We start from the raw sequence: 20,314 nt of genomic DNA, 5'->3' as shown, positions 1-20,314 counted from the left end.
CCCATCATGTACCCTTAGCTTGCTTAGGCCCCATGTACAGATATCTAAGAGTGACCAATACACGGTTGCCAAATCCGGCAACAGGTCATTTCACTGTCAGAAATGTCAAGAGCTGCTTTCAGTAGCTACTGAGTTCCTGATCCTTGCTCTGCACTCCCAAGGAAAGCCTAAAGCCACTGCCAAAGTTAAGATGCAGAGAACAGGGGGTTCCTCTGTACTTGCTACATGGAATGCTTCCCTTTTCATGAATCATTTAATAAAGCCAATTAGATTTTCAAAAGAAAAAAAAAAAAAGAAAGAGAGAGAGAGAGAGAGAACAGCCAGGAGAGAGGGGTGGCAATCGGCATCTTGCCCTAAGATTCCTTTTCTATCAGCTTAATTAAAAAAAAAAAAAAAAAAAAAAGCAAACACATAATGTTTCCATTTGTCAACATTGCTCTAAGAATTTTGCATGGACTAAGTAATTTAATCCTCCAAAATCTCATGAGGTAGGTTCTACTATTATACCCCCTTGTACGGATGAGAGAATCAAGGCACAAATGCTACCCAGCAGGTAAGGGCAGGGACAGGATTTGAACCAGGTATTTGACTTTAGAGTACCTGCTCTTACTATGTTACATAGAAAATACCCATCTGTAACTGTAAAGTCTTCATAGCACTTTCATTTTTATTAAAGGAGTTCATATTCATCTTCTCATTGAACACTTGTCATAGCCCTGTAAGGGAACCAAGGCTCAAGGAGACTAAGGGAATTTATCAAGGCCACACAGAGTCAAGAAGTGGCAGAGTCCACACTGTAGAGCCTGTGTTTGGTCTGCTAACCGTTCATTCCTTCACCCACTTATTCATCCATTCTTTCATCCATCTAAGAAATTGAATGATATTAAGCATGATTGGATCCTATGTACTCTACATTCCCTCTCATTCTGATCCTTGGCAAGGTGTTCACTCTAAGAGTGGGGTAGAGGTGCTGAAGAGGCATGAGTCACCTGCCTCTGGGTCCCGGTTATCTTCCATGAGATCCTAAGTATATCTGCTCTGTGGCAGGAAGACCCTTTTCATGAGGGTCAGGGTTCTCTGACTCCCCTGGTTAGGTGAGGGGCTACTCTGAGCTTACACAGGCCTCAGGTTTCTCCCTAATGGCAAGGAGTTGTTACCAACCATTTTACCTGAGGTCCATGTCCAAATTCCCTTTGCCCCACGGTGGGCTATGCAGAGCAAAATAGCTAGGTCCACAACAGGAATTGAGTGGGTTTGCTGGGAAAAGTCCTCATTTATCCAGCTAGGCACCAAAGTCCCCTTTGATCATCCTACCCAATCCTTTCACTGAAAAGAGACTCCAAAAGAGGATGGTATAGAGACATTTATTGGATTTATAGGGCTGGTCCACCTGGGCTTAGATTGGGGACAGGGGCCTCCTCAGGGCTGCCCGGAATATCACTGGTGGTCACCGTGGTCATGAAGCAGTGCTGGAGGAGGCATTTGGGGTCCACAGCCTGCTCCTTGCAGTCCAGCCGTGGATTCAGGAAGGGGTGATTCTGCCCTAGAGGGCTCACTCTTGGCACTTCCACCAAATTGCCTGTATTTCCACCTTGGCGATCAGGGGGCACCTCCTCAGGGTCTGGAAAACAGCAAGCTGAGGGCATGGGGTTTTCTCCTGCATCCCCTTTCACCCCACCAGGCTTACACGCCCTAGTTAACTTCCCTGAGTTCTTACCTTGGGTGAGACTGAGCTCAGAGTCTTAAGACACCATTCGTGTAACAAATACTTATTAATGATATACCACATTATGCACTAGGAGCTGTCAGTGTTTCTAATGAATTTAAAGTTTAGTAAAGGAAGCAGACAATAAACAATTGTTAGGCAATATGAAGATGACTCCCACCATAAACCCATGAAGTAAGTACTATTAAAAACTCATTTTACAGATGAGGATATGGGCTTACTACATAGCCAGTATTCAGAGAAGTGCTGGATATTTTAAAAACATACATTATTTTCTTTAAAAACAGATTCCATGATTTTCTTTATTTACTGCTTTATCCTTTCTTCTTAAATCTGAGTTTGAAAGAAGGCTCACCTGGCTTTATTAATCTCTACTTCCCATCCATGATTTATTCTGCTACAAATTACTTGCAATTTACAAACCAATCTTAAAATACTTTGTCATTAAATCCCATGGTCACTTATAAATCCGTATCTCCCTTGACTTATCAGCATTTGACACAATAGAGCATTAATGCCTTTTTGGATAAAAAGTATATCAAGTGTTCAAGCCAGAAATGTGAGTCATCTCTCACACCTTCTCTTCCAATCCCTTTGCAAAGCCAAACAGTTCACCAAGTCCTGCTGATTCCACCATCTACCATATTCAGTCATTTCACTCCATCCTCAAAACCACCACCCTCTGTTAGGCTTTCACCTTCTTCTGGCCAGAGCACTGGAACAGTCCCCAGTCAGGCGCTTCTAGTTTATCCTCCAGGCAGTAGCTAGAGACCTTTCTAACTTCAAGTGAGTCTGTATGCTATCCTTTTTCAAAAGCCTTCAATGTCTTCCCATTGCCTATAATACTTGAGGTGGTATTCAAGGCTCTTCGCATACTGGTCCCATATTTTCAGCTTCATTACTAACCACTCTTTCCTCATAAATTCTATGCTTTGCCATACCAGAATTTTCATTATTCCATAAAATGAGTCCATTCCTTCACATCTCTGGGTCTTTGCTTGTGCTGTTTCTTCTAGAATGACATTTTATACATTCCCTGTCTAGACTCTTATGCTTTAAGACTTATTGATGGAGGATATCTAGTAAGAAAGGTGCCTCTGAAACCAAGGGAAGAGTGACTATCAAGAAGGAAGTCGTACTGGGTATTGGAGTTGGCTACCCAATTCCATTCTACCCCTTCTCCACCTGGTGGTAGCAATTATTTTTGAGTGGAATTGGCCCCACTCTAGCCATAGGAGTGGGGCCTGATTGATCTGAGCATAGCACTGGATAGCGGTGGGCACATGACCTACGGTGGTCCAATCAGAGTAGAGCTCATGCCTCTCCCCACTCTCCCTCTTGTAGAAAGAGGAGCTCCCTCTTTCTCTTCTTGGCTGGAAGGGAAGAAAAAGCATGTAATCCCAGGGACTGCAGCCAATTTACTACCATGAGAAAAGTCAGCCTGAGGAGAAAGTCAATACAAATATAGGGCAGACTTGAGAGACTCTCAGGATGGAGTCGCAAGCCTGAGAACATTGTGAACTTCTACTCAAACCATGCCTAAAGCCCACCCCTATGTTTGGACTTCTTACCTACAGAGTCAATACATTTCTTTTTTGTTGTTGTTTTTAACTTTCTATTTTTAAACAATTTAAGGCTCACACGAATTAACAGAAATAAAGAGTTCTAGTGTATTCTCCACCTAGCTTTTCCCATTAATAATATCTTTTACATAACCATAACAATTTCAAAACTAGGAGATTGACATTGATATGATACTATTAAGTAAACTACTACTAATCATATTTAATTTTACCAGTTTTTATATGAACTTTTTTTGCATATAGTAGTATGAAAATTTATCACATGTGCAGAGTTATGTAACCACTGCTACAATCAGGATAAATAATGGTTATCACCACAAAGAAACTCATGCTACTCATTTACAGTCATTTAGACTTTCTGACCTTCCTCCTAAACCTAATCCCTGGTAAGCACTAATTCATTATCCATTACTATAATTTCGTCACTTCAGAAGTGTTATGTAAATGTAATTATACAGTATACAACCTTTTGAGACTGGCTTTTTTCCATTCTGCATAATACCCTTGAGATCCATTCCAGTTATGTATATGGATAGTCCATTCCTTTTCGTGGCTGCATCTATTCCATTGTATGATTGTACTGTTTGCCCACTGAAGGACATTTGGGTTGTTTCCAGTTTTTGCTTATTACAAATAAAGCAGCTATGAACATTTGTGTATAGGTTTTTGTGCAGTCATACATTTTCGTTTCTCTAGGATAAATACCTATGAGTGTGTTGCTGATTTGTAATGGTGTAGTGGGCTGAATGGTGGCCTTCAAAGATATCAGGTCCTAATCTCTGTCAGTGTTACTTTATATGGTAAAGTTTTTGCAGGTGTGATTAAATTAAAAACTTTTGAGATGAAGAGATTATCTTGAGTTATCTAGATAGGCCCTAAGTGCCATCGGAAGTGCCCTTATAAGAAAAAGGCAGAGTGAGATATAGACACACACAGTTATATGAAGACAGAGGCAGAAATTAGAGTGATTGCAGCTACAAGCAAAGGAATGCTGACAGTCACCAGAAAAACAGGCAAGGAACAGATTCTTCTCTGGAGCCTTTGATTTTGGCCCAGCAAAACTAATTTTGAACTTCTGAATCCCAGAGATGTGAGAGGAAAAATTATGTTAAGCTACCAAATTTGTGGTAATTTGTTACAGTGGCCATAGGAAACTAATAAATATAGTGTTTGTTTAACTTTATGAAAACATCAAACTGTCTTCCAAAGTGGCTGTACAATTTTACATTCCTACCAGCAAGGTATGAGATCCAGTTGCTCCACTCCTCATTTGGTATTGTCAGTGTTTTTACTTTAGTATTCTGATAGGTGTGAAGTGGTCTTCATTGTAGCTTTATTGTTCATTTCCTTAATGGCTAAAAAAGGTGAAACATATTTTCATATAATGCTTACTCGTTATCTGTATATCCTCTTCAGTGAAGTTTCTAAGTCTTTTATTCATATTCTTATGGGATAAGTTTTTTTTTAATGTAGAGTTTTGAGATTCTTTATATAATCTAGATAAAAGTCCTTTATCTGATATGTGATTATTGCCCAGTAATGGGATTCACTTTTCATCCTTTTAATAGGGTATTTAGCACCACAAACGTTTTGAATTTTGATGAAGACCAGTGACCAATTTTTTTTATTTAAGCGAGTTGTGCTTTTGGTGCCTTTTCTAAGACTTTGCCAAACTCCAGGATATGAAGATTTTCTCTTGTTTTCTTCTAAAAGTTTTGGAAAGGTAAGTCATATAGATCTATGATTTATTGTGAGTTAATTTTTGTATAAGGCTTAAGGCGTGAGGTTTAAGTAAACATTTTTTTTTTTTTTTACCAATAGAAGTCTGGTTGTTTCAACATCACTTAATGAAAAGACTCTTCTTCTCCCACTGAATTGCTTTTGCACCTTTGTCAAAAAACTATTGGACATACTTAGGATGTAGGTCCATCTCTGGGCTCTGTCTTGATCTATGTGTTTGTCCCTCCTCCAATACCATACTGTCCTAATTACTGCTGATATGTAGTAAGTCTTAAAATCTTACTAAGTGGTGTGATTTCCTCCAACTTTATTAATCCTTTTCAACATTATTTTAGCTATTTCCTTTGTCTTTCCATATAAATCTTAGAATCAGTTTGTCTGTATATACAAAAGAACTGCTGCAATTTTTATCTATACTATGTTGAATCTTCCAATTCATAAATATGGTATATCTCTCCATTTATTTAGATCTTTGATGTCTTTCATCAGCATTTTGTAGTTTTTATTATATAGATCCTATACATGTTTTATTAGTTTCATACTATGTCAGATATGTGATTATTTCATTTTGAGGGGAATGACTATAAATGATATTGTGTTTTCAATTGTGGTCTCCAATTGTTTGTTGCTAATATATGTATGAATACAATTGATGTTTGGTTCTGACCTTATGTACTATGACCTTACTAAATGCACTTATTGGTTCTAGGAGGTTGTTTTGTGTGTCTCTGTGTGTGTTTTGTACATTCCTTGGGATTTTTATTTATTTAAGCTTGCATTTTATTGGGTATAGGTGTTTAGTTCAACCTTCTATTCAATGTGAGAACCCCCTTAGCCGAATCCCACATTCAGCCTTTCCCTGATTACCTTCGAGGCTTGGGGGTGCTTTTTCTTTTCTTTAATCAAGAGTTATAAATTAACTAACCAAATAGCCCAGAATGATGAGGGTATTCTTTACAAGAGTATGCCAGGTCTACCTAAGAAAGGTCTACCTTTTTTGAATCACTATCTGTTTCCTATGGCTCCCCGCACCGATCCCAGCTCTTTTCTCTGGCTTCTCACAAAATGTCTCCTCCTCATGCTCTAAGACAGCCTTATAGAGATCTCAGGCCCCAGACTCCTTTGTCCAAGGCCAAATGTCCCCAGCTCTTCAGCTGATATTCCCAGACCAAGCAGCCTCTCATCACCTTCTGATTGATCATAGTCCCTCTTAAAATGTGGAGCTCTGAACAGCAGAGCAGTTAAGATAAGATTCATGTTTGGCTAAAATGTGCTGGTACAACAATCTGAACTGATTCTCCAAACAACAGTCTGAGGTGGGTATTATTATTCCATGTTATAGAGAAATAATTGAGGCCCAGACAGAGAAAGTCAGTATGGACACAGCTATTATGTATTAGATCTAGAAATCACTTTTCATTCTGCTTGATTCCAAATCTTGGACACTTAACACAGAACAAGCATACCCTTAGTATAGGTAAGGAACTAGGCTAGGTCCTGGGGAAACAAAAGGCATGTAAGACATAGATTCTATCTTTGAGATAGCAACAGACTCTTTGAAGAGACCAACATGTAAAAATCTAAGTGCCTAATAATAATAAAAATGAGAGCTAATAATCGTTAAAAGCCTACTATGTGTCAGAAACTAATTAGCTTCTATGTAAGAATCACCTCTAGTTTTTACAACTTTCTTAGTAGATATTACTGTATACATTTTACAGAGTAAATTGAGGCCCAGACAGAAGTGTCTTGCCTAAGACCACACAATGAGAATGAAAAGCCAAAATTAGAACCAGGCTCTCTGATGTCCCAGACCAGGGTTGTACCTTCCCACCTTTTTCCATGGACTTCTGTGGCCAGTCCCCCCATTGTCTGGGGTCCTCAACCTTGAATTGGGACAAGCCCGTGGTGACCAGCCAGGAGATGAGTTCTCAGATCCTCTCTTTGCTTGGAAATGAGATAAGACTGACCCGTCACTGAAGCTTGTTTGGGTCAGATACCAAGTGTGGTTAATTAAAAAGCAGTTGGCTCTGAGGCAACTGAACCATCTCTGGAAGGTGAGAGGGGCCGCTGCAAGGAATGATCTGTGGCCTAGGCAACAAAGGCTTGGCCAGTTGTCTGGGTGATGTTGGGCACATGACTGTCCCTTTCTGAGCCTCAGCTCCCCATCTGTACATTGAGAGTATCAGACTTGATTTCTAGGTGCCACTTAAGTCAATGAGAATGGCTGATAAATGATTTCCTCACCAACACTTTTCAGAAGAGGATGAAAATTGAACTCTTTCATGTTTTCCCTAATTTTTTTTGGTCTCTTATTAAACATACCCAGGTTGGAATATCAATTCCACACTTAACCTCATTCACCTCATCTGCAAAACAGGGGCAATAATAACCACCTGGCAGAGGAGTTGAGCAGGTTGAATGGGATAATATGTTTAAAGTCCTTAGCATAGCATCTAGCACGATAGCAGGAACTTGGTCACTCTTCTGATTAAGCTAATTCCTCACAAAGCACCAGAGTTATGGCCTTTGTTGCATCCCAAGTTTGGGGGATGGGGAGGGGGTGATGCGACAGTACAGAATGCCTGGGCAGCAGAAGGAGCCTGTTTTCAGAAACTGTTCGAATTCCACTCTGCTCTCTTGCCAAGGCACTCTGCATCCCGCCCTTGTCTGCACACTCAGAGATTAGGACCCTGAGGTACAGTGCACTGGTCATAGGCTTTAGAGTTTAGAAGATTAGAGGTGCTATCCCAGCAATGTGTGCCTGCTAGCTGCGTAGACTTGGCCAGTTTACATCCCTTGGCTGAGACTTGGTTTCCTCTGCCATAAAATGAGGCTAATGATCTCTCTACATGTCCTCCTGGAGAGGGAGACAGCAAACAAAAATAAAAGTCTGTGTAAAGAGTAAAGCTCTGATGAATGTAAGATAGTGAGCTTGTAAATTATCTCAGATGCAGAAGGAGGAACAAGAGGCTTCTGAGAAGGAGAGGACAGCACTTAATGGAAAAGAAAGGGAGGGACTAAGGGCTGCATCTGGGCAAAAGACAGAGCGAGTTGAAAGCTATCATTTAGTAAAAGGTTGGGAAATCCATTTTCTATCTTGAAAATAAAAAGCAAAAAGCAAGAACACAAGCTGTGTCAAACCCTGATGACTGAATAATCCAGTTAGTGGCTGAGTAGTATAGAGTAGGAGGATGGTTTTCACTCATAGGGCCAAGGGATAAACTGTATTCTTTTTGATTCAGAAAGGCTGGTGGGGAGATAGGGTGGGAAGAAATGAAGGGGACTGGACACAAGGAGGAGCGCACCATAGACCCAGCCTGGTGAGGAAAGTAGACTAGGACTTTGGAGGCACAAAAACACATACATTTGAGTTCCAGCTCCACAATTTACAAACTGTGACCAAGGCCTTGGGTAAGTCACCTAACCTCTCTAAGACCTGGTTTTCACATCTGTAAAATGGGTGATAATAATACTTACCTTGCTTGGGTTGTTAGGAAAAGAAAATTAGGTGAGAAAGTGCATGTAAAGTTTCAAATGATGTATGGCACATAGTATGGACTTCCCTTTCATAGCACAGGGAATAAGGAGTGGAAGGATAGTGGAGATAGAGTTGGCTCTGTCATTCACTCACCAGGTAACTTGGGCCTCAGTTTCCTCATCTTTAAAATGGATAGTAATAAGTTCTATACCCTTCCCAGTTATTATGAAGAGCAAATGAAATGGTCTATTTCTACATAGTTTATTCCTTTTAACTGCGGTATCGTATTTCATTATTCCTCTCCTGGCACACATTTAATTTGTTTCCAATATGACAAGCTATCCATCTTAATACGTCTTCTTCTAGTGTAACTATTTATCTAAGGCAGATAATTAGAAGTGGAATTACTGAGTTATAGGGTGTACATTTTTAATGTAAACAGATATTGACAAATTGCTTTCCAAAATAGTGGTACGAATTTATACCCTTACCAGTATGTGGGAGTATCCATTCTTCCCACCCAAACTTCTCACTATTAATGTGATCCACTTTTGGATTTTTGCCAATGTAATTGTTAAAAGTTAGGTGCCTGTGAGCCTATAGTCACAACACTTTTGTCGACAGATCAATACATAACTTTGTTTTGTGTATGTTTCTGTTTAAAGATAACTGATTTAATATTATTCATTCACTAATGGCCAACAGCACTATAACTTCTGCCTGAACAAAGTTTGTCTAACACATGTATTTTCTCCATAAGGCACATGACAGCCTTTTTTTGTGTGTTTAGGAACACTAGACAGCACTTCCACTACATTGGAGGGCCATTTCCAACAGTGAAATCACCAACAAAAATCATAAAAATGCAAAAACATGGCACTCAGTATACCATGAAAAGGATACTTGTTTACTGCATGAGAGCTGAAAGAAGGCAGAGCACGGCCTTGTTCAACCTCAGCTAGGAATGTGTGTGATGGGACGACTCGAATTTTTTGCTGCTCCGTGCATGTTCACATTCACAAATGACCTTGAAAACACTGTGAGTATTGATTTTGAGGTTTCAAATACATTTTAGCAGGAAGGCAAATTCTCAAATATTGAATCTGCAAATAATGAGGATTGCCTGTATGTGTGTACTTACATTTATAATATCTTTGCAATCCATCACTTGTTTTTTAACTTTATGTATAACATATTTTGTATTATTTGTATTTGATGTCTATTTGCATTTTATGTAGGTGAATTTGCCATTTTACCCTTATTTTTTAAAATTAAATGTTTTATTCAAATTCTTATATTTTAAGTAGTCTGTTTCCGAACTCTCTATTTCAAGGTTTTCCAACATCATTACTATTGACATTTTGGGTTGGATAATTCTTACTTGTGGAGTGCTGTCCTCTGTATTGTAGGATGTTTAATAGCATCCCTGACCTCTACCAAAAGATACCAGTAGCACTCCTCACCCAATTATGACAACCAAAAATGTCTCCAGACATTGCCATTGTCCTTGGGGAGCAAATGCACACCCAGTTGAGGACACTGTATTGCCCAATTCTTTCTGTCAATTGCTGTGCCAATATCAAACTGACAATTTCTTAAAATGTCCTATTATCTGATAGAAGAAGACCCTCCTCTTCTTTCTTTTCCAAAATTGTTTTGTTCCCTCTTGTACCTTTGCTCTTCTAGATTAATTGAGAATTATTCTACAAAATGCATGAAATCTTTTGTTGGGATTTTTAATTCATTTATAGATTAATTTAGAAAGAGCCGATATGTCTTTGATATTAAGCCTTCCTCCTATCCATATACTTGCCATATCTCACTGGATTATCAGGTTCTTTTTTCCCTTTTATTAACTTTTATGATTTTTCTCTAAAAGTTGAAGCTTGGGTTGTCTTTGGTCTCCCTAAGGCTGGGTCTTTTCTCCTTCAGGCTTTCTTTCTATTCTCCTACCACTGACTCAGAAGTCTTCCTGACTCCAAGGGGAGCCAGATAAGTTCTTCCATCCTCAAAAGCCGTCCCTCCTGCTTTTCACTGCTCAGCCACAGCGGGAGTCATTAGGATCTGAGTAGGGTGCCTGTGCTGTTGTTTGTTGCACAAGCTTGTTGTTAAGTTAAAAAATTATTTTTTTTATAAATTTTACAGCCCTCTTGTCTTTCTCTGATTCTTAGCTATTAACCACCCAGTCCCTTCTCCCTCCTTGATGTTTGCCATCCTTGCTTCTTCTGCTTAGCTTAATTCCTCCCCTGTACAGTCTAGACTTACTCCCTATGGTACCCTAAAGTGAATGACCTTTTCACTGCATAAGTCTCACTCAGTCCTGCCCACACACCTTTACCCATTATTTTCTCTATCCTGGAATGCCTTTTCTCCTCTATTTTGCCTAACCAACTCCTTCACTAACCCAACACTAAATCAAGTATCCTCTCCTTTTTGAAACCCTCCTTACATTGATATCAAACTATTTTATACTTAATGACATACCTGCACAGATCCAGTGTGGTGAACCAAAGAAAGAGAGAGCATGACTAAAGGCAGAAAGACATGGGCTGGATTTCAGCTTTACCATTTATTACCTGTAATACATTGAGAATGTCACCTAATCTCTCTCAGCCTTGATTTTTTCATTTCTAAAATGGAGATAATACCCATTTCGAGTGTTGGCTACCAAACTGTACTGAAAGATCTTTTGCCAATAGGGACTTATATCTTTCACAATACTTTGCAGAGGTTGTCAAAATGTGTATGATAAAGATTTGTGTAAAAACAACACTTTTTTTTTAGCCCTGTAGAGAAGCTCTAGGTGGCCCGTGCTAATGAAGAAATGAGTAGTCCAGAACATCAGAGTGCAAAAAAATACTTCTATTTAGTTTCTAAATAAATTGAATTTGGTGAACAGTAAATTTTTCTTATTGTTTTTTGTGGGGGGTAATATTTGCATATTCTAAGGCTAGACTTAATGTTGTCTTAGAAAAACCACAAGATGGAGAAATCTTTGTGTAACCAGTAGAATACTGACTATATCTAATTATTTTGGTAAACAGTGAGCACATGGAGAGTTTAGGATGGAAGTGTACAAATCATGAATGTCCTGGAAAATGTGCTGCTCTTTCTGAATATTCCAGGAACACTTTGTGAGGCAAATGTTTCAAACATCATTTTTACATATCTCCCCTCTGTAAAAACGCCAGTCTGTTCAATACAAAAAAAATCATGTGGCCTCTTTCTTACCTGCAGTCTGTAAGCTTAAGCCTGGGTCCAACTTTGTGTGGGGCTTTGAGCTGATGAACAGGTAACAAAGCACACAGGCGGTGACAATGAAGGCCAGGAGGACCACTGCTGCTATGGACAGGCCCACAAGAGCACCAATACTGGGAAAAGAAGACCATAGATAGAGGGGCTGAGTGTTAGGAAGGGACTTAGGAGGCAGCAGGTTATAGGAGAAGCATTATAGGTGTTATAGGAATCAGCCAGCTTCAACTTTTGTTCTGTTTCTACTAGTCTTGAACAGACTTCCTGTGTCTAAGCATAGGAAAGAGTATCAACTCTATGCCAAGTACTCCTCACATACATAACATGACATGCCTCAGTGCCACTATGTAGTGGGACTTGGTATGTGTTCCCTTACTTCTCCCCTCCATCCCTCCCTACTTTCCCCAACCTGTTCCCACCTCAGGGAGTGGAGATGATTTTAAAGAGCTGTATCCACATTGCTGTTTCTCAAAAATCAAGACACATAGTTAAAAATCATCTGTCCTTCCAGCCTCAAGGACATTTCTATGCCACTCTCCAGTAGGTCATCATACCAGATGGACTCCACATCTAGAATACCTCCCAGCCACTGGTCCCCTCAATCTCCAAACTCACTGCCTCTGCCTCAAGTCAGACCTTGGTGACTTAGTCTCTAGACAATTACCTCCTAGTTCATTTGGGGGCCACTATCTTTCCTGTTTCACATGATCCTTCTCCATTATCTCCCCCACACTGGAATTTTACCTGTTACCAAAGCCCATCTCAAATGTCTTCTTCTCAATAAGGCTTTCCTTGGTCATCTTTCTCTCTCCTTTCTTCCCCCATGCCAGGCTAATCCACTCAGAACACTTTCCTCAGGGTCTTTAGCACTTCCTATTGGGTCAGGCAACCCTATGTGGTAGGAAAATAGCATAGAGCTTTGGAACTAGACCTACCTTGGTTAGGATCAGTTCTATAACTAACTTTGAGATCTTGATGATGCTGTTTAACCTTCTGAGCCTCTGTTTCTTTGTCTGAAAAGTGAGAATGATCAAAACACAGCTCCTCACAGGTGGTATTGAAGAGGAATGATATATGTCATATTCTTGTTCAAAATATCACTGCTATGTTCCTTGAAGGCAGACTCAGACCATGTTTAAATTGGCTTTGTCCTCCCCTTGTACAAGCCCTGGCACATAGTAGGCAGTTAGTCAATACTGTTTAGTGCCTACCGTATGTCAGGTACTATGAGATGTTCTCCCAAGGTAGGAGATAGGTAGGCACCAGGCTTTATTTATGTGCCCTTACTACCTACGACTCTGAAAAGGATTTCCAGACCCAGTTCCAAGGTGTATGTGGAGATTTCCCCACATCAACAAGCAATTCTCTGTCCCAGCAGAATTCAACTCAATTCGGACACAATCTACCCAAGATAGAATCATATTCCACAGGTATGGCTTCATTTCTACAAGACTGCCCACCCCCTCACACACACACACACACACACACACACACACACACACACACACACACACACTTCAGATACCAGCTACAAGCCCAGGGTCTTACCTGTGCTTCTGACTAACTAGCTATAGAGTGGAGGTTCCAATGATCCCCTCCTTGGGTTCAATTAATTTGCTAGAGAGTCTCACAGAACTCAAGAAAAAACATTTACTCACTAGACTATTGATTTATTATAAAGGATATTAAAGGATACAAATCAATAGCCAGATGCTGAGGTGCATTGGGTGAGGTCCTAAACAAAAGAGCTTCAGTCTACGGCCATACCACCCTGAATGTGCCCCCGATCTCATCTGATCTTGGAAGCGAAGCATGATCCAGCCTGGTTAGTACTTGGATGGGAGACCAACTAGGAATATTGGGTGCTGTAGGTGTTAAAATTTTTTTTTTGAAAAAGAGCTTCTATGGATCTTGCTAACTAGCTGGTGGCACATGGAAAATTCTGGTTCCCCAACATGGAAGCTCTCAAAAAAAAAAAAAGAAAAAAGAAAAGAAAAAAAAAGAAGAAAAAAGGACCAACAAACTGTCTTTTTGAGTCTTTAGGGAGGTTTCATTGTGTAGTCATGATTGGCTAAGTCATTGGCCATAGACAATGGAACTCAATCTCCAGCTCTTCTTCCCTTCCAGAATGTCAGGAGATGGCCACCAAAAGTTCCTTCTCCTGGCAACTAGCCTCACCCTTGGGTGGTGTCCAAAAGTCACTCCCTTAACCTAACAAAAGACACCTTTATTATTTTCAAAACTTAGGAAATTCCAAGAGTTTTGGGAGTCGTGAGGCTGGAACTGTGGATGAAGACCAAATATCTTATAAATCATAACATCACAGACCCCTTCTCCAGCTTTTCTGCCAATTTCCCTCCTGAACCTGATTTTGCTCCCAGCCAGCTAGCTAATGGCTAACCAGCTGATGGCTAATTTCCACTGAACAGAAACACCTTAGAACTTTGAAGAGTCTGCATTCCCATGGCTAAATATACTATCAGATATCCCCTGTATCCAATGTAATGGAATGGAACATGTTTTCAAATAATATTTAAGATCAAGGCTAAATTATGATGAGATCATGTTAAGTGAAGAGAGCAGGACACTAATAAAAATATACCATAACCCCAACTCAAATAAATAAATATATATAAAACTGTACAGATGTACATTTGCATGGAAATATACCAAAATGCTAACAGGCGGTCTCTGGGTGTAGTTTAGGCTGTGGATGTCCTGTCCGTGTCCCATTGGGTCTTGTGAAATATTCTGGCTAGAGTTTCAAATGCCAGCATTTGTGTGTATCTCTTTGCCTGAGGGCTTTCTTGGGCCCAGAACAGTCTCTGTTTACACAGTGAGCAGGTCAGAAGTGCAGGAAAATTAATTCCTCCCTTCTCCCACCAGCACACAACCAATGACTGACAGAAATTGGTGTGTAAATGCCCAGCTCCCTGGCCCTTCAGTGGGATGACTCTGAGATATAGGTTCTACAGACTTCCAGAGTTCAGCAGATTTAAGCTCTGGTGACCCTCGGTGGTGACTTGCTTGGTAACACCATCCTTAGCTCCTTTTCCCATCCTCAGTTCCATATCCTTACCAGTGTTTTCTAGAATCACTTTCCATATAAACTATTTGCCCTGAAATTCTTGTCTCTAAGTCTTTTGGGGGAACCCAAGCTAAGACACTGGATCTCTCATGAGTTCTTTCCTTTTTTATTTCTCTTTTCCTTTCCACATTCTCCACATAGAGCATGTAGCATATTTTAGTTCTTCTAAGTACTTTAATTAAACATTATTTCCTCTTTCGAGATATACTCACTGTTTATAAGGCTCTTATCTGGGAGATTTGTGCTCAGGTTGGGACCATACCCTTTATGAAGGACATCTATAGGCACCTGAATGAAAAGGGCCCTCTAAAAGTAGGGTCATTTGTGAAGTATGGGATATGTTGGGGCAATATATTCCAGATTAGGGGTCAGTCAGGGAGTGGGCACTGTTTCTTATGGTCTCTCTGGGGACAGAGGAACCAGCCTCCTAGGACGGAACTGGGAGAGAGCAAGGGAGGCCCCAAGAGGGAAAAATTTGTGCTTAGTATAAGACGAACTTTAAATGGTCAGAGTTGCCCCATGGTGAATGTACTGCCTCAAGATGTGGTGAGTTCCCTATTATTGGACAAGTTTGCACAAAACACCTGGATGAGTACACCTTTCAATCAAGTTAGAGATTCCTGTCCTGGGTGCGAAATTGTATTGAAGAACCACTAGTTCTTCAATCCAGTCTCATGTATTCGTGACTAGGATTTCACAGATTTATGACTCTGCAAGAGACAGCCCACTGTGACCCCCAAGAAAAGGATTGCAGAGGTAGTCCAACATTTGTTAGGGCTTTTGAGTCAGACAATTCTAAGTTTGAATCCTGGTTCTGTCATATATAAGTTGATAAATTCTTTATCTCTTGATCTTCATTTTCTTCATTCATAAAGGTTCCTATCTCACTAGGTGTCCATAAAGATTAAATGAGACAGTGAATATACACAGTGTCTGACCATCGATTCTGCCTTCCAGCAGGACTGCTGCCTTTTGGCTCATATCCTGGTCAAAAACAGAACTATTGATAGAGGGTAGTGGAAAGTGGATCAGACAGTGATAAGAGACCAGCTGCTTCTCTATAAGAGTCTTCACTTCTTGAGACATACTTTTAAAAGACAGCAATTCTTGAGTACTATCAAAGGGAACAGTGTTTTCCTGGATATTTATATGTTTTTAAGGGCTGGTTTCATGAAAAGGGCCAAATGGAGTCCTGATCAAAACAAAGTCTCTACCCTGCAGTGGTGGGGCTCTGATAGCAGCATGCCCGAAGAGTTGTTTCAGGACTTGGAGCACACTGATCACTGAGACATCCTGAGGACTTTTGGTTCCCCTCCTCCACTGTATAATTGTCTATGATGTTTATGAACCACATTATGTCCAAACTGAGGAAGAGTCAGCCCTGCAGGCTAGAACCTTTCAGTTGCCCTTGGGTCATAGGATAGGAGCACACTAACATGTGATGTGACCTCAGAGCTCAATCCATCCAACCCACTACCTCATATATCTAAGTCATTAAAGCACATCAAGTGTGTTCAAGGCAACTGGAGGAACTACAAGGGGTATATAGGGAAGAGGGTGGTAGTAGAGGATAGGGTCTTGGCTGGGTGCTGAGGAGGTTACGCATCTCTGTGTCCCCAAGGGCTAGCAAAGTGCCCAGAGGACAGTAAAAGATCAGTGAGTATTTTTTCCCAAATGATCGGAGGAGAGCAGGTTATAAGAGCCAGGCTAGGTTTAGACAGTTGTGCAGCAGGACAAGCCTGGGCTTGGGGCACATCTTGATAGTAACTTAATAGCTTTCAAGTTCTCTCATCTGTAAAATGGAGAGAAGACGTGCCAGGGTTGCAAATGTGTGAATGCATCTAGCCCTTAGATGGTCCTAAATAATGTTCTTTAAATCTCAATCTGCTATGACATTGCTAGAAGATCTTGGATAATTCACTTTTGTACTCTGAGCTTCATTTACCCCACCTATGAACCAGGGGAAGGGAACTTCCTGTTATTGAGCATCTACAACATGTCCTAGTCACTCTCATATGTAATTTTACTTAATCATCATAACAATTCCATAAGACAGGTATTACTATTGCCATTTCAAAGATGGAAAAAGAGATTTGGATATAATTTGCCTATATTCACATAGATATTAAGTGGCAAAACCAAGGTTTGGACCAGGTTTTAACCAGTGCCACACTGTCTCTGTACCTCAAAGGGAGGTCAGTGCTGTCATATTTCAGCACCCAGCTCAGTGCTTAGTACACAGTGGATCTTCAGCAAATACTCCATTGTTACATGTTAGATGCATGTCATATTTCTCTCAATGGACTGTGAACTCCTCAGTAGCAGGGAATAATTTCACTCTGTGTCCCCAGTGCCTAGCATAGCACCTAGCACGAAGCAAAACATATAATGAATGAATGAAAATATGGATGAACAAGAGAATAAATTAATATAATTCTCTTGGTTACAGATAGCAGCTAAATGTGCAGGGTCTGAAAACCTGACCATCTGAAAATCCTTAAGAATTATGGATTGAGCCATCCAGAAAAAGCGATAATATCCGTAATTGTCAGTGGCATATGCCAAGCTGATTTCACTTCTTTATCTCATCTGGTCCTTGCCCTAGTCGGAAATCAGGGCAATGATTTATTATCCTTCCCATTTGTTAGATGAAAAGACAACAGCTCAGAGAGGTTTTAGTGACAGACTGTCTGTCCTTTTACACCCAGAGGACATGCAGCCTCTGGTCACATACCTCCAGGAACAGGAAAATCACTGTCTATGAGAAGGCCCACTCCATTTTTGCTGATGTCTGTTTTCCAGAGTAGGCTCAGGGTCAGGTCCTTTCTGGGTAAGGACTTTGGAGATGGAGAAAGCTTGAAAACTACTGCCTGCTCAGCCCCACACTTAGGTTCCAGAAATGTCAGTGCTGACCTAACTACCCACTTCCCTGAACTAGTGGGGATAGTGAAGTCCTATAAGTGGAAATTCACCCAAATTGTATTGCTATTAATATAGCCTAAACTGGTTTCTGAGGCAGCATTATGCCATTGTCTCATGGTGAACTTGGAGGTAGCTCTGATCCTTTGGTCTTCCGCCTCAGCTTGGGAGTGGAGTACATCCCCAGCACCCACCACAGGGCCTGGTACAGCTAAGTGCTCAGTAAGAAGTGGCTGAAAGAATGACTAAATATGAGGGGGAAGGAAAAAGTCGAGGCTGGGCTGAGGCTGGCACTGAGTTGGGGTGTAGCATCAGGCGAGGATTAAGGCTCAAGGCTGAGGTTTGGAGTCAGGAAGAGTAAGGAGAGCTGAGATGGAGTTGCAGGGAAGATTGACACAGAGCTTAGGGCTGGCAATAGAGTAAGGGCTGGGGTCAGTGTTGGGGAGTAGGGATGAGGTAAAGTCAGGGATGAGGTTGCTGTTGATATTAGGAAGGGGACTCTGGTGAGCACTTAGATGAGGGTGGAGTTTGGGTTTCCCGTGAACACTGGAAGATGGGAATTTGCTGTCAGGGAGAAGGTTGTTAGTAATTTGGGATTGGGTTGAGGGTGGTGGAGGATGATGCTTGGAGTGGGGATAGAGTGAAGATTTTTTGTGATAAGAGTTGGGGTTCAAGCTTAGATCTGAATAATAGCTTGGGTCAGGATGGGGGAATGGAACTGAGAAGCAGTTGCAGGTGGAGTTGGTCCATGATGGAGTGAGATTAGGCCTGAAGAGCTAAAGGATTAGTGAGAGCTGGTGCTGATGTTGGGGTGGGCACTTGGCTGAGGGCTGAGGGTTTAGAACACGGCTGGGTTGACAGTGAGGTGAGGAAGCTAAGACTAGAATGGGGTTCTAGGTGGGGTTAGGGCCAGGGCCGGTACCTGAGCCACCACATGTAGCTGTGCTCGTAGGGGAAGAAGCTGTGCGGGTCGTCGCAGCAGTACTTGTGGTCGCGGAAGCCGCAGCAGAAGACGGCAGCCGCCTCACCCCCCGGCCGCGGGCAGCTGAAGCCGCGCACCACCTCCTGCTCGGCGCTCACGTAGCTCGTGCAGGCGCCGCTCATCGCAGCCACTTCGGGCCACCAGACGGCCGGCGAGAGGGGAGCACGGGCGGCCGGACGAGCGAGGGACAACAGAGGCAGAACTGAGCCCTAGTAAGACACAGAGAGATAGACAGGCAGAGATAAGCAGAGAGACAGAGAGACACACACAGAACAGAGAAAGACAAGGCGAGGAGCACGGAGACGCAGCGGTTAGAGACCTAGAGTCCCCGAGGACCGAGAGAGACGACCAGGTACGCGGACAGGGCGCGGCCGGAGAAGAGAGAGGGTAGGGAGGAGGGCTGAGGAGCGGTGGGAGTGGAGAGCAGCGGGAAGGGGGCGGGCGCGGGAGCCCGATAGCGGGCGCGGGGCGGGGGGCGACCCGCGGAGCCGAGAGGAGGGAGGTGCCCCCGGGAGTCGCCTAGGCGCTGGTCCTGGCCCGCACTTACCCCACCGACCCCCACTGTGTTCTCATTTTATGCATGAGGGTGCTGGGTGCTCAGAGAGACATGTCCAGGATGGCAGGGCGGGAATCGAAGCGTGGATTCCACACTTGCTCTGAGCCTGGTCGTAAGCACTGTGCCGGACGCTGGGAATCACAGCGCAGTTCCAGACTAGCGCGGGACGCAGACAAACGACCCACCAGCGACCACAGAGTAGGGTCAGTATGGGATGACTAACACTCTACCTTCACAGCAACGCAGAGGACCAGGTATTTTCAAACCCATTTAATAAATGAGAGCTAAGAGTCAGAGAGAAGTCATTTTCCCCTGCCTTGGTGCCCATAAGATTTGAACCTGGGTCTGTGTGGTTCCCAAGGCTTTGTTCTTTCGGGGGTTCTCACAGCACCTCTTTTTCAGCTGACCTTTAAATATCTTCTGGCATCGTTGCCTATCTCTTCCTTCCCTGAGCAGCTAGCTCAGGCACTGACATGTCCACACTCCCTTGTTCACATGCTGTCTGTCCACAGTGGCCTAGGTCAAGGGTGCTAGTGGATGTCCCCATCCACCAGGAAGCAAAGCCAGCACACCACTCCGTTCTAAGAAATGATTTCCAGATCACAGAGGCAGTGTTCCCACTAGGATCAGAGGACCACAGTTTGAAGAAGTTATATGAGGCCTATAGAGATTGCCTATCTGCCCTCTCAGGGGACTTTGGGGAAACTGAGGCTCTGAGAGGTACACAGCTTGGCTCAATCACACTGAGCCAAGACTAGGGACTCGAGTGTTAGTTGTCCCATTCATTATGTGAATAATTCTTATTCTGACAATCAGAGGGTACTGGGGCTAATAAGGACCAGTGGATCTTGTAATCAGTTACTGAGTCACAGCTAGCATTAAAACAACAACAACAACAACAACAACAACAACAACAACAAACTATTATTAAATGGAATAGGAAAACTACAGTGCAGATAGTAAAGCTAAGTCTTCTTTCATAAAATG

The 20,314-nt window shown here is 42.0% G+C and overlaps 1 protein-coding gene across 1 annotated transcript; it reads right to left on the bottom strand.

Moving 5' to 3' along the window:
- Nucleotides 1-863: 863 nt before the first annotated feature.
- SHISAL2A (shisa like 2A) lies at nt 864-18,893 on the bottom strand. Its single transcript, XM_016120452.2, has 3 exons — nt 18,712-18,893; nt 11,762-11,901; nt 864-1,621 (listed from the first exon to the last, which is right to left on the bottom strand). The coding sequence occupies exons 1-3, from the start codon at nt 18,891-18,893 to the stop codon at nt 1,374-1,376; spliced, it is 570 nt and encodes a 189-aa protein (XP_015975938.2). The 3' UTR covers nt 864-1,373.
- Between the last annotated feature and the right edge of the window lie 1,421 nt (nt 18,894-20,314).

This window comes from Rousettus aegyptiacus, unplaced genomic scaffold (assembly GCF_014176215.1).
Source record: "Rousettus aegyptiacus isolate mRouAeg1 unplaced genomic scaffold, mRouAeg1.p scaffold_m13_p_1, whole genome shotgun sequence".
In the NCBI taxonomy this organism is placed as follows: domain Eukaryota; kingdom Metazoa; phylum Chordata; class Mammalia; order Chiroptera; family Pteropodidae; genus Rousettus; species Rousettus aegyptiacus.
This window is presented reverse-complemented; position numbering and strand designations above follow the sequence as displayed.